The sequence below is a fragment of the Coffea arabica genome, chromosome 8c (assembly GCF_036785885.1).
Source record: "Coffea arabica cultivar ET-39 chromosome 8c, Coffea Arabica ET-39 HiFi, whole genome shotgun sequence".
NCBI classification, from domain to species: Eukaryota; Viridiplantae; Streptophyta; class Magnoliopsida; order Gentianales; family Rubiaceae; genus Coffea; species Coffea arabica.
Genome location: NC_092325.1, coordinates 5,384,377 through 5,398,963, shown reverse-complemented (window position 1 = coordinate 5,398,963; position 14,587 = coordinate 5,384,377). Strand labels below are relative to the sequence as shown.

The 14,587-nt window shown below is 33.0% G+C and overlaps 1 protein-coding gene across 1 annotated transcript; it reads left to right on the top strand.

Moving 5' to 3' along the window:
• The first annotated feature begins 6,471 nt into the window (after positions 1-6,471).
• Positions 6,472-8,305, top strand: LOC113706538 (isoflavone reductase homolog). The gene is made up of 4 exons (XM_027228461.2): positions 6,472-7,010; positions 7,246-7,486; positions 7,597-7,800; positions 7,976-8,305. Exons 1-4 carry the CDS (start codon positions 6,681-6,683, stop codon positions 8,137-8,139), a joined length of 939 nt encoding a protein of 312 aa, XP_027084262.1. The 5' UTR covers positions 6,472-6,680; the 3' UTR covers positions 8,140-8,305.
• Positions 8,306-14,587: the final 6,282 nt, after the last annotated feature.

The window sequence follows — 14,587 nt, the reverse complement described above, 5'->3', positions numbered from 1 at the left end:
TATATATATATATATATTCTCTGCATTTATGTTATATCTTTTAAAATGGTAAGAGTCTATTAACATTTAATTTTCATGTGTATAAACGTAGTGGGTATGTTTAATTGATACTCATGGTTGGTTTTGGGAGAGGTGTGTTGAACCAAATGTAACTGTTCTAGACAACAATAAACAAAAGGTTAACTTAAAAAGTGTCTACATATATAGGCAAGAAATGTGAGCGTGTTTTTATATGATAAATTGTGTGCATAAAACTAGTGCTTATTGCTTATTATTATTTTGTAACAGATTAAAAATAGAAGCTTATGATTGTTCATCTTTGTACTAATTTTCATGTGTAATGACCTTTTCAGTTTTTCTAGTATAGTGGTAATTATGTTAATGACAACTATTTTCATACAACTAACGTTAAGCCAAATTATTTTGGTGAATTATCCTGAAATTATTCGATATATTAAAGAACGAAGAAAGAGATCAAGATGCATGACCATATGATATGGCGTAGCTTGAGAGGATAGGTTGAGGTAACCTTAACATAAAGAAACTGTTGTTGAAACGCATTTGTTGCTTTCTCTTAGAACTGAAGAAAATGATCCAAACTAAGCTCAGACCGTCAACGAAAGCACAGAAACATTATTGTTTATTCATCTGCTCTCAAACTTAAAGTGTTCAATTTTGATTGTGCAACTACTTACCAACTTTTTTTTGAAAAAAAATGAAACTCTATACCAACACAATTTTTGAGATCCAAACTATTGGATTATGCAGATGTATTCTAAAATCTTTGAGATATAAATTACTAGTAAATACATATTGATGAAGGGCTGAATTTACACCCCTTGATCTTAAATTTACATCTTATGCATTACTTTACATTAACAAGTTTTTTTTTAAATAAAATTTAGCAAAGAAAGGGTGAAATTTAAGAAATGAGATGGAAAAAGAAGAATTTAAACATAGGATTATTAATTCTTCGATGGCTCAATCTTAATCACTAAACCAAGATTTCGCGAGCCATAAGCAAGTTATCAGTACTAATGAAACAAGAAAATGTCTATCATGTGTATGTATACTATACAAAAGCAAATTGTCAAAATTGACTTTTGTACTATGGCATTCCATTGATTTTAATGGACAAATAACGATATCGTGGTCCTTTGAATGACCTTGGCAAATAACTCCCATGAAATCACTCTTGTTTCCCCACGTGTCACGGCGGCGGGTTTCCAATCAAAAGGGTTCGTTCAACAACGTTAAAGGACCATCTTCATTCATTTTAGTTGGACTTTTTTTTCCAACAATTGTTAAGTCAGAAGAAATTAAACCTATTTTAGTTGGACTTGGAAATTGGAAACTTTGTCCTCAGATTTATTTCACGATCAATCTTATTCTTAGATCTACCTGTGCTCTTTAAAATTTCTGCAACTAATGATGTTGTCAGTTTTGGCCCTGATTAGGTTAGAGGACGGTGCATGCATGTTATATATACTATGACTTTTGATTTTATAGAGGACCAGAAAGTCACATTTGGTTGTTTTTGTCTCGAAAGATTTTGACAATCGATGTGAAATAAGCATAAATTGGTCATCCTGAAATCCAGAGCGATTTTGACTACATTTTGTGTGTGACACCATATGTTGATAAATGAAAATTTTTTTGTGTTTCTGATTTGGTTCTAGTAAGGAAGATGGCCTTGGATCAACAGTAAAAATTGAACTACCATTGAAAGGTGTTATGTTTATGATTTGCCCAAGTCACAAATTGATTTGAGGAAAGTGATTAAAGGGGCGTTTGATAAAGCTAAGATTTGAAAATTGAAATCTAAAATCTGAATCCATTAAATTATTGAATTGTTAAATATTAAATTTAATACATTTGGGTGTTTATCACATTTAGTAATAAGTGAATAGTTTATCACTTATTTTTGGGATCAAATTTTGTTTAGAAAATTCAGTGCCACTTAATTAATTCAGATATTTAATTTTAAAATATTAAACGCGTCTGAACATATTAAGATCTAAATTCATTAAATTTAAGTGTTGAAATAAAATATCAAACACGACTAGAAAAAGAAAATGGTTCTACCCTTTGGAAGTTTGACATGTCAACAAGATTGAAAAAGTAGAACTTGCGTCACTAATTGTAATTTTCTGTTTCCGCTGTTACTTTCGATAGGAAATTTGTGACTTAAACTAGCATGCCACCTTGTGGTCTAACTAGTTTAGGCAAGATTTTGGAAAGTATTGATATATAGTTGCTTTTGATTTTGAATTTACTTGATTCTTTCTTATATATTTTTGAAATTTCCACCCTGTAGGATTAACAAATGAAACTACAACCTTAATTGGTAAATGCACTTAAAATTTAATTGATAAGCATAACCACAATTTAATCACTTTTTCCTGTGGTTTTACACACTTAGTTTTTGGATATCTTCCACTTAAAGAACAATTGCAAAATGACTTTACTATTTCAACATCACTTTGGGAGGAATAGATAGTTTTCTATATGTGCTACTCACATCATTTTTTTTTCTTTGTGGCGTGTGTTCCGCTTTGAGGAAGAGTTACATCAGTCAATGACTTGTGATCTCTCGTTACTTCAAATTCTAAATTGTACGTGGTGAAAGTTCTGAAGGAAGCAGACACTTTACCAGCCCATCAAGGACCGGTGAGACATTCCAAACAAGAAAATTTATCATTCATGCACCTCATGGGTCTCAAACCAGCCTTAGAAAATGAACACTACCGCGAATGATATTTGACCACTCCATTGTGATTTCTGCACTTTTCACCAAACTTTCTGTCATGCAAAACAAAATTTTTTTTTGTCAAAACCCCACACACGGAAATAGGATACCAGTCGAAATTTTATTTGTGTTGAGTCCCTTATTTATATATCCGTTATTTCTGATTAATTATGTGCGCATTAATAAAATGGATTTTAAACATGATTTCTCAAAAGATAAAGAATTTCATTGTATTAAAAATTATTGCTCCGGGCACGCATCTTGTTTTTTTTGGCTAGTAGACATGCACGGTTGGCGAGTCAAAATTGCTTCAAGTGTTGGATTTAGTTGCTGGTCCAGAAATCATACTCTGAATGGTAAATAATGATACGGTTCATCAGATACTACATCCTGAGTAATGCAGCTTGATGTTGGGCTATCGCGTCTATTACTTAATCTGGGAATTACGTATGTATGTAAATTTCCGATCTAATACAGCTTTTTTAAGTGGGAGAGATCGAACCTGAAATCTAATTTAATGTAGCTTTCTATTTCCTCAACTCAGTAAACTACAATTGCATACCAATCTTTCAATATTCCTCGTTTATAGAAAGAATTTTTGTACATAAGGGTGTAGAGTAAAAGTGAAAGAAAAATCCATTAAATATCTTGAATTACAATCTTCGTCCATCAATCAAAACAGCAAGATATTCAAGTTTAGTCCACAATGTTAATTAAAAGACACATTTTGCTAATTAATCCTTTTTCGTCTTTTTTTTGTCGTAAAACTCTTAAACAACATGAGAAAAGATAGGATCCTTTTCGTTATTTCCCAAGTATTCCCTTGTTTTCCTTACCTTTCAACTGCGATAATAAACACACACACATCTAAGGTAACTCTATAAGTTTACTCAAAAAGCAATTGCTCCTTGTTTTCCTTACCTCAACTTTTCATAAAGTCCCAAGTTGGCCTTAGTCAAAAGGTTAGCACTCAAATTAGAAATTGCTTTTCCCAAACTATAGACTATCTTACGCAACGGATCTTCTGTCCCACACCCTATGCCACTCTCTGTTCCACTTTTTATTATATTGATATTTCTCCTACATAAATATCATGTTTTAGTTCTTTTTTGTTTTCTTAAAATCCAATAACTATTAATTGAGTAAAAAATAAATACAGTTGCTTCAAAAAAGCAATATATAATATAAAGTTAAAAAATACAGCAGAAAATTCATAAAAAATCTCTTTTTTTATTCATTTTGATTTTTTGAGTTTGTTAAATTTTGTGTATTACTCAATTAATAGTTATTGGATCTTAAGGAAATAAAAAAAGAACTAAAACATGATGTTTATGTAGAAGAAATAACAATATAATAAAAAGGGTTAATTCCACTTTGTCACCCCAAACTTTGGACGATTACCCACTTAAGTCCCTAAACTTCAAAATGGGACGCTTAGGTCCCTAAACTTATAAATACCTCCCACTTAAGGAAATTTGTTAACAAATCCTGAATGCCGTGGTGGTTGAAGTGTTCCATTTTATAAGGGTTTAGGGATTTAAGTGTCCCATTTTATAAGTTCAGAGGCTTAAGTGGGAGGTATTTATAAATTTAGACACTTAAGTGTCCCATTTTGAAGTTTAGGGAGTTAAGTGGGTAATCGTCCAAAGTTTGAGGGGACAAAGTGGAATTAACCCTAATAAAAAGCAGGACAAAGAGTGGCACAGGGTGTGGGACAGAAGATCCGTTGCGCTTACCTACCCTTAAAAAAAAAAGGAAAAAAAAACTGTAGACTATCTTTAGCAATTAATCAAGGGAAAAATTCACTTTTCGTCCTTAAACCTTGAGTTAGGGACATATTTCGTCCCCAAACTTTTAGACACATCACATTTAGTACATGAATTAATTATTTTGGATCACATTTAATCCAAAAAACGGTAAAATATTCAATGTGGATGGAGAAGGCTGATGTAACCGTTGATTTTGATCAAGAAAATTATTTTTACTTAACTGCCACGTGCAAACACACGACTTTCTCCATCCAAATTAGGCAATTTACCGTTTTTGGACTAAATGTGGCAAAAAATAATTAATTCATATACTAAATGTGGTGCGTCTAAAAGTTTAAGAACGAAATGTGTCCCTGACTCAAAGTTTAGGGACAAAAAGTGAATTTTTCCCAATTAATCAATGTCTAAGATCAGACTTTGGCTTCCCAAATCTCAATGCCACTTGTCACCTAATTATAACTTCCACTTACCATGAGTATGTAAATTGGAAACGGGGCAGGGACGGTCATCTGAAGGACCGTTCCTGAACAGTGCACGACCAGGATTTGGTCCAAAAAAATTGTACGGTCCAAATCACTTCTTGTATCTCGTTTTTAACAACGTGTGTGGGGCCCATAAAAATTTGTTCTAAAATTACACGTTATGCAAACAAAGTTACGTTGTGTACAAATAAAATTACGCGATGTGTAAAATGCACAATATCGCTAGGAACGATTGCACCTGCAACCGTTTCTGCCCATGGTCCATGTAAATTAAAGTATCTTCTCCAGGGTGCAAAAAAAATCTGAATTGGGCATGTAGTTGAAATGCTTGATCACCTAACTGCTGACCACATTCGGCCGTTCAATATTCTTCAGAAATTTCCAGGACCCATTACTGTTGTCGTGCGTTTTACGTACACCACTTATTAGACATTAGGATAGGTACAAAGCATTACCTTTTTTATCGAAGACAATAGTGACTTCATCGATATATGGAAAAAAAAAAGATCATTGATGTATTGTGTTTTCATCTAAGAAATACCCCATCCCTTGCAATGGTTGTAAATTTTTTTTTTCGTTTTTGTTACTTTGAGATAAAACAGAAAAGCCAAAAAAAAAAAAAAAAAAGAGGTACTGTTGAGGGATCCCTTCTTGTTGGATCATGATTTATGGAATCCATGCATTGAGAAGTGGATCGTGATTGATTTTGTTCTATTGACTCAATGAAGCCATACATTAAGAAGTTCTCTCTTTTCCACACCTTTTTTATTCTTTTTTTTTTTTTTTTTTTGCTACTAATGACTTTCAAGATAAGAAATAGGAACATAATTCAGTAGGATTACTGGAGTCTGTGAAATAGATTTTTTTTAAAAAATATGAAGAAAAAGAAAAAGAAAAAAATGAGACACTCAGGCTCCGGATCTTCTGTTATTGATTTAAATGCTATACCCTTGTTACATTGTTTGAGTGGTATAAATCTTATAGTATTTAGTGTATTTTTCATTGGATTAGGGTAAACCAATTTTTGGTGTAACTTATAATAATTTAGGTGTAAAAAGTATTCAAATTATATCAAAATATGAGGGGAAGAATGAGTTGAGTGGTTTGAAATAGTGAGTATATAAGTGAGATTTTGGATCCAAATCCTTCTATTTACATAATAAAAAAAAGGTTAAAAAATTATATAAAAAATATTGATTCACACCAATCCAGTAGAAATATACATTAAATAGTAGTAGGGAGGATGGGGAGCCTACAATAACTGGTCTGTCAGGATGAAGAAAAACCTGACTCCGTCAAGGTTCTGGAACTGTTTTAATTTCTTTTCCATCAACTTAAACCAACCCAAGTTTGGCAATGGAGTAAGCATCATCTAAGCATCCCATCATCACTATAATGCTCAATATACAAGTCTATCTGGAACACCTAAATGAGCATCTTTATATAATTGGAAAGTTCTGATCAATAAATTAACCAGGCAAGTTAGTCAAGCTGCCCAAATCCCTCACCTACTCGAGTTGGTGGATATCTTAAAATAAAAAAACTGCTGAGTAGCTGGTGTATCAGTAACCATGTTAGTTTTTGTCAATTAGGGCTAATTCTCTCTCTCTCTCTCTCCATATATATCTGAGCAGGTAATCTTGGTTCAATCACTTGAAAGGCCAAAAGAAAAGAGCAAAAATGGCTAAGAGCAAAGTTCTTGTTGTGGGGGGCACTGGTTATGTGGGTAAGAGGATAGTGAAAGCTTGCTTAGCTCAAGGGCATACAACGTATGTTCTCCAAAGGCCAGAGATCGGTCTAGACATTGATAAATTGCAGATGTTGTTGTCGTTTAAGGAGCAAGGAGCTCACCTTGTTGAGGGTTCATATTCTGATCATCAAAGCCTTGTGGATGCCGTAAAACTAGTTGATGTTGTCATCTGCACCATGTCTGGCGTGCATTTCAGAAGTCATAACATTTTAATGCAGCTTAAGCTTGTTGAGGCCATCAAAGAAGCTGGTAATATCAAGGTAAGCTCAATGGCATATGGAAAAACAAATACCAATTTTACAAGTATCTAAAAAAATATGCACATGAAATATGTTGCAATAAATATATTAGATTTCTTTAGTTTACTTCTATACGCAAATTTTCTGTTATTGTATGTATACCATTAAATTGCTGCATTTTTAGAGTTTTACTCTTATGGTAATAAGTTTTCAAGAAGATTATATAACGAGTTAAATTGTCTTTTCATTTTTGTAGCGTTTCTTGCCATCAGAGTTCGGCATGGATCCTGCTAGAATGGGAGATGCCCTTGAACCAGGAAGGGTAACATTTGATGAGAAGATGATTGTCAGAAAAGCAATTGAAGAAGCTAAAATCCCCTTCACTTATATCTGTGGTTGCTGCTTTGCTGGTTACTTTGTTGGTAACTTGTCTCAATTGTGTACTCTAGTTCCACCTAAAGAAAAAGTGAATATATATGGCAATGGCAACATGAAAGGTGCTACCACAATTCATACTGAACTTTCTGTTACAACAACTTATTGACTTCTTTAAAAGTACACTCTAGTATGGATCCTTATAAATTGATTGTTGAATTATGTTTTACAGTGGCTTATATGGACGAAGATGATATAGCTACTTATACGATCAAGACCATAGATGACCCACGAGCACTGGACAAGACAGTTTATCTTCGACCACCAGAAAACATCCTCACTCAAAGGCAATTGATTGAGAAGTGGGAAAATCTTAGAGGAAGAAAACTAGAAAAATGCAGCATTCCTGCAAAAGACTTCCTAGCTTCTATGAAAGGTATAAATCAATTTCTTTCGGAATTTTGCTCATGTGCACCCCACCTCCCTCCTCCCCTTTTTTGGTAAATTGTAGAATCTGTGGACCCACCTGGGATTTTTCCATCTATGTTTTATTATGTTCCTGGTCTTTTTGATTAACATTCAAGTCTGGTATCGGGGTAATACTGATGCAGACATGGACTATGCTGGCCAAGTTGGAGTTGGCCATTTCTATCACGTATTCTATGAGGGCTGTTTGACAAACTTTGAAGCAGGAAAAGATGGTGAAGAAGCTTCAGAGCTATATCCAGAAGTTGAATACACCCGCATGGAATCATACTTGAAACGTTATGTTTAGATACATTGTTCAATTTTCTTGGGAGATGAAGTACATTACAGTAAATTTTGTGCTTCAATAAATGATCTGCTGTATTTCAGTTAAAACTTACTGTTTTTCCTACACTTGATTTTCATTTCTTATAACTTTCAAGAGAAGAGTAAAAATTTCCACTTCATTGCCTAAATACTAATCCGAAAGTAATGTTTATCTATTGCTTCTTTCATTCCTCCTGTAGAATCAAACAATAACCAGATTCAATAATCCGCTTATTTTTTATTTGAGTATTATTGAATAAATACATATTTTCTGATTGGAAAACCCTTGCTTAAAAAAATATTATAGATGTTTATTTCTTTCTTCTTGGCTATGCAAATGTACTCTGTTCACGATGCAAGAGTTTTGATGCATCTAAAAGCAGGAAAAATCTAAGTGGTTATGTTTTCTTTCAAGTTACAGTATAAGAGGATATTGTGGACTAACAAAAATTCAACAATTAAGGATAGGCCAATGGTAATTGAAGTCTTGTTGGTTTTATATTTAAGAATGAGAGGTGTTGATTCAATCTTTCTCTTGCCAAAAATACCACCTTCGATTACATTAAAGAGAAATGCACTTCCAATTGAAGAAGTGATCCAGTGAACCATGCAAAATATCTACACTTGTTTGCGTTAGAAAAAATTGCTAGGAAATTGGATTAATTTCTTTTAGGTAAAATTCTTGTTTTATGTGGAAGTAATTAGTTTTCTAATTGGTTTTAGTTACATGAAGTAGTAGCCAAGAAATATTTTATTTAATTTAGAATTAGAAGTTATTTCCTATTTTGCACAAGTTTAGGAATTAGAATTGATTTTCTATTGTTGTTTGGATTTTGGCCAAATAATATTCTCTATAAATAGGTGGGTTGACATACTACACAAGAAGCACACAAGGGCACATAAGTGGCGACATGTAACCTTATACATGGGGTGAGGGAGGATTCTTGGGAGATGAGAGATGGTATACAAGGGTTGGGTTTGGATTCAAGTTTTATTCTTGTAAAGGGTTTTTCTCTCATAATAAAGAACGGTTTCTCTCCGTGGATGTAGACTCAATGGTAGAGCTGAACTACGTTAAATATTGTGTCATCTATCTTTCATGTTTGTATCTTGTTTACCATTAAATTGTTGTGTACTTGATATCTCAATAGTTGTTTGTTTCGCGTTTGAATCCTAACAAGTGATATCAGAGTTTGGTTGCGAGACCGGATTGCTCACAAGCACTTGGATCCCAACAAATTGAATAGTTGGATCAAGAGCTTGGTTATTTATGGTTGGATCCCGATTAACTATTGAGATCAAGTGGGTTGGTGGCTGTTACCCATTGAACAATTTAATGAGTGGTATCCTTGTTTCTATGGATTGGCAAAAAACATTGATAGTGAAGGATAGAAAGCCGAAAAGCATGAAGATACTTGACGGTGAATCTAGGTAAGTGATTCAAGGGTCAAGGAAAAGGTGAAATTCAATGTTGATTTTGGATGTGAATCGGTGGAGGCTTTTTCACATCTCCAACGGTTGATACTTCATTTCGGTGGCTTTTAGATTTCGGTTATGTTTTTTGGGTGGTGTGGCACGTGTCCCAAAGAAACAAAGAGATCTAATTTCCATGCACCAGAAGACTCTGACAATTATGAGTTTTTTGTTTTAGGTGAAATCTTGAAAATCACACGTGGCGAGATAGTCCTGAAGATGAGAAGAAATATGGTGATTTTACCATTTGGTTGCCTCAATGGTTAGGGTTAAAGCTCACAGAAGAAGATCCCGGATTGCAAGTGCTGGTGAGAAGAAATCCTGCAAAAGGAGATGGTGAATTGAGACACTTTCTCACGAGTCAACTAGAGGTTGGACTCGAGGTAACTACATATATGTTCATTTGCCGATTGAATCAATTTGGTGTCAGGACTGTATTGATTCTGGTGTGTAGTTCGATACCATATTATTTGGTAGTTGAAGACAAATGGTTGCTAAAAGAAATTTTCGCCAAGGTGGAGATTTGTTAGAAAATTGGTTTAATTTCTTTTATGTAGAATTCTTATTTTGGGTGGAAGTAACTAGTTTTCTAATTAATTTTAGTTACTCGAAATAGTAGCCAATAAATATTCTATTTAGTTTAGGATCAGAAGTTATTTCCTATTCTGTACAAGTCTAGGAATTAGAATTGATTTCCTATTGTTAATCGGGTTTTGGCCAAATAATGTTCCCTATAAATAGGTGGGTGGTATACTACACAAGAGGCACACATGAGGCGACATGTAGTCTTATACACGGGATGAGAGAGGATTTTTGGAAGATGAGAGATGGTATACAAAGGTTGGGCTTGGGTTCAAGTTGTATTCTTGTATAGGGTTTTTCTCTCATAAAAAAGAACAGGTTTCTCTCCGTAATGTAGGCTCAATGGTAGAGTCGAACCACTTTAAATATTGTGTGTCATCTATCTTTCATGCTTGTATCTTGTTTACCATTAAATTGTTGTGTACTTGATATCTCAATAGTTGTTTGTTTTGCACTTGGATCCTAACAAAAATAACTATAACTACAGTATATCAAAATTAAAGTTAAGTTGGCGGTGTAAATCAGTTTAACATTTTGTTTCAAATTTAATGTTGTACATAGTCTGACAAACTTGTAATAAAGAATCCTGAAATGTAATGTAAAGTGAAAATTAAATAATAAGGTGCAGCCACTAATTCATGGAGAAGGGGTTAAAGGGCATATATTTATGTAGACCTGATTTTAGGTCCTATTAATAGATTTCATTGCCATTAAGTAATCAAATAATCATTGTGATATTGAATGACATTTGCTGTTTAGGGTAGACCGATGTCGTATGATGTTAAACCTAATAATCAATGCTACTTGAAAATTTGTATCTTGAAAGAAGGAGTTCAATAAGAAGTCAAACAGGCCAAATTAAGGTTTTTTCTTTAAACCTTCTATACGAGTATGAATATGTAGGAAAATGTTCACAAATAGCGAATAGTTGTTGTAAATTAGAACATACAAGAGAAAAAGGAGGGTAGTTGTCGTAAATTACAACTATTGTAATTTACAATAGTTGTTGTAAATTACGACATACAAGGCCGGCTGGAAAAAGAAGGGTAGAAAAAGGAGGAGGAAGTACGTACTACTTATTAGGAATGCACAGGAATGCAATGCCACTACAACAAAAGCGGGATAGGAACGATTGCTACGGTGATTATCAGTTAAACTTTAAAAGTCATAATTAATAAAAAAAATTACAATATTTAGATTACATCATGTTTATCTTTTCAATGTTATGTGGCATTTATAAAATTTTATTCAACATTTATATCGTGTTAAAATAATTTACATTATGAATAAATAAACTTACGTTCAGTTGAATTGAATAAAACCGATCATAAACGGTTCACCTGTCAATTGTTTTAGTCAATGGCCGTAACGAAGATGCTTTCCGTGTATTTTCCATTTTATATAAAATTATAGGAGATTATGTCAATTTTTTAAAAACTTAAGAGGGTTATATAATATTATACAAAAGTATTGGGGAATTATGAGTAGTTTACCCTTTATTAAATGATCATGTGGATATCACATTCAGTGATAAGTGAATAGTTTATAACTTATTTTTGGGATCAAGTTTTGGCTAGAAAATTCAGTGCCACTTAATTAATTTAAATATTCAATTTTTCATTATCAAACGTGTTTGAACATGTTAAGATCTAAATCCATTAAATTTAAATACTGAATTGGAATATCAAACACGACTAGAAAAAGGAAATGGTGGTACCCTTTGGAAGTTTGAAATGTCAACAAGATTGAAAAAGTAGAACTTGCGACACTAATTTTAATTTTCAGTGCTCGCTGTTACTTTCAATTGGAAATTTGTGACTTAAACTAGCATGCCATCTTATGGTCTAACTAGTTTAGGCAAGATTTTGGAAAGTATTGATATATAGTTGCTTTTGATTTTGAATTTACTTGATTCTTTCTTATATATTTTTGAAATTTCCACCCTATAGGATTAACAAATGAAACTACAACCTTAATTGGTAAATGCACTTAAAATTTAATTGATAAGCATAACCACAATTTAATCACTTTTTCCTGTGGTTTTACACACTTAGTTTTTGGATATCTGCCGCTTAGAGAAAAACTGCAAAATGGCTTTACTATTTCAACATCACTTTGGGAGGAATAGATAGTTTTCTATATGTCCTACTCACATCATTTTTTTGTGGTGTGTGTGTGTGTTGATAAGTATATATTGTACGTGTTTTTAATGTGTTTTATTAATTAGTTTTGGTGTGTTTATTTACTTTTATAACTAATTAACTAAGTTTCTAGTGAAAATGCACATTTTATGGTTTAAGGGGTAAAAATTGTATTTCTATGGATTTTAATGGTTAAAACTTCATGTTTTTGTAGGTTTCATGATTCAATCATCAAAGGAAGTGAATTGAGAATATATTTGGATGAATATTAATGATTTCAAGTAGTTTAAAGAAGATATGAAGTGCAAAAGAGAAAATACAATCAAGTTATAAAGGAAGCAAGTTTCACAGTTTTGACACCTTGCGGTATTTCGGCAATATCTTGAAATACAAGCATTGGGTTAAGGTGATTCTTGAACCATTTTGAAGCTAAGAGATAGATCTATATTTGGTATGAGACATTGAAGTCCAGTTCAGTCGTTTTCCTAGTCAAAATGTCAAAATGCCAAAGTGCAACTCTGTTGTCGTATTCTGAAACAGAGCTCTGATTAGTTGATGGTATTCTGATCATATCTCAGTTTACAGAGCTCCAAATTAGATGATTCTTGAGTCATTAGAAAGCTAACACAAATAGCTACAACTTTCATGTTTTGTACAAGAGCTAGTTCGGCCTCCATAATCACGAAAATAGTAGTTGAAACAGTGACAAATGCACAGAAGTGAAAACGCGACTTCATGAATACGTGGCTTGTAGTCGCGTATTCTCACCTGATTGCTGCAACTTGCTCATCAACTTGCTCTACTTTCACACAACTTTTCCAACTTAATTACAGCTATCAATCTCGGCTATATCTAATCAAGAAAAGGTTGGAAAGTTGGAAAGACAACTCATAGAAGTTTCAAGAGTCAAAAATGACAACTAGAAACAATTCATTTAGCTCTTGAATCCTCTATAAATAGAGGCCTTTGGAGAATATTTTCACAACTTTAGAAGGTTAGAGAAACTCATCGAAAATGTAGCTTTCATTAGAATTTCTTTAGTTCATTAGTTAGAGTAGTATAGTATAGGTAGTGTAGTTTATCCTTCTTGTATTAGTAGCTAGATTTGGATGAAGATTGAGGAGCAAAGATTGAGAGGTTGATCTCATGTGACAAGGGTGATATCTCTTCTACTACTTTCTCTCTTGTATTTGATTTCATGTTTAGCTATAATACAAGTTTGGAATTGTGTTTTTATCTGTATTTCTAAAGTTTATGCCTAGAGTATGGATGAACTTGCTATATCTTGTTAATGGTGTTTATTTAGTTGTTTGATGATATTATTTTGAGCAAGTTATTTATTATTTTTACTTTTCTAATCATGATTAACCGGCCATTAGTTGTGATAATCTAAATGTGTAAGTTTGCAATGAGAATTGAAATTTAACACTAGTTCAAGGAAGTGATAAATCTAAAGATTACACTCACGAGAGTAGAGATGCACCTATGTGGTTTTAGTGATTTATTTCATGTAATTTCATAGAAGAAATGAACTTGTAATTAATTCATAACCATGAGAGTAGGTATGGTTTATTTACAAGTATAGTTGATTCACCACGAGAGTAGGTTTCATATATATTAGAAAATTATGCCATAACTTACCAAGATAATAGCATTCACTTAATCGGTAACTTCACTTGTAAGAGTAGTAAAGAATTCCATATTTCTAGGAACTTTCTAGTGTTATTTTCATTAATTTTATATTTATGGTAGTCTAGATAATAACGGATCACCGATAGTTCGAAAATCACCGGTAGTTGCAATCTTCCCTATGGGATCGATATGTAATACCCCTATATTTAATAAACGATTCGTATATTGGCGAAAAATTGCATGTGGGGTATTTAGAATTTATAAATGTAAAATTTGATTGTGGATGAATTAATTGTATATGTATACCCCGTGCATGTAACGTGTTCAACTTTGACAATGTGTTCAGCTTTGACGAAGAGTTATATCAGTCAATACTTAAGTACTTCACAGGATGCTTAAATTCTAGATTCTCATCAGTGGCTTGTGAGCTCTAATTACTTCAAATTCTAAAGCGTACGTGGTGAAAGTACTGAAGGAAGCAGATATTTTACCAGCCCATCAAGGACCAGTGAGACATGCCAAACAAGAAAATTTATCATTCATGCACCCCATGGGTCTCCAACCAGCCTTAGAAAATGAACACTACCGCGAATAATATTTGAA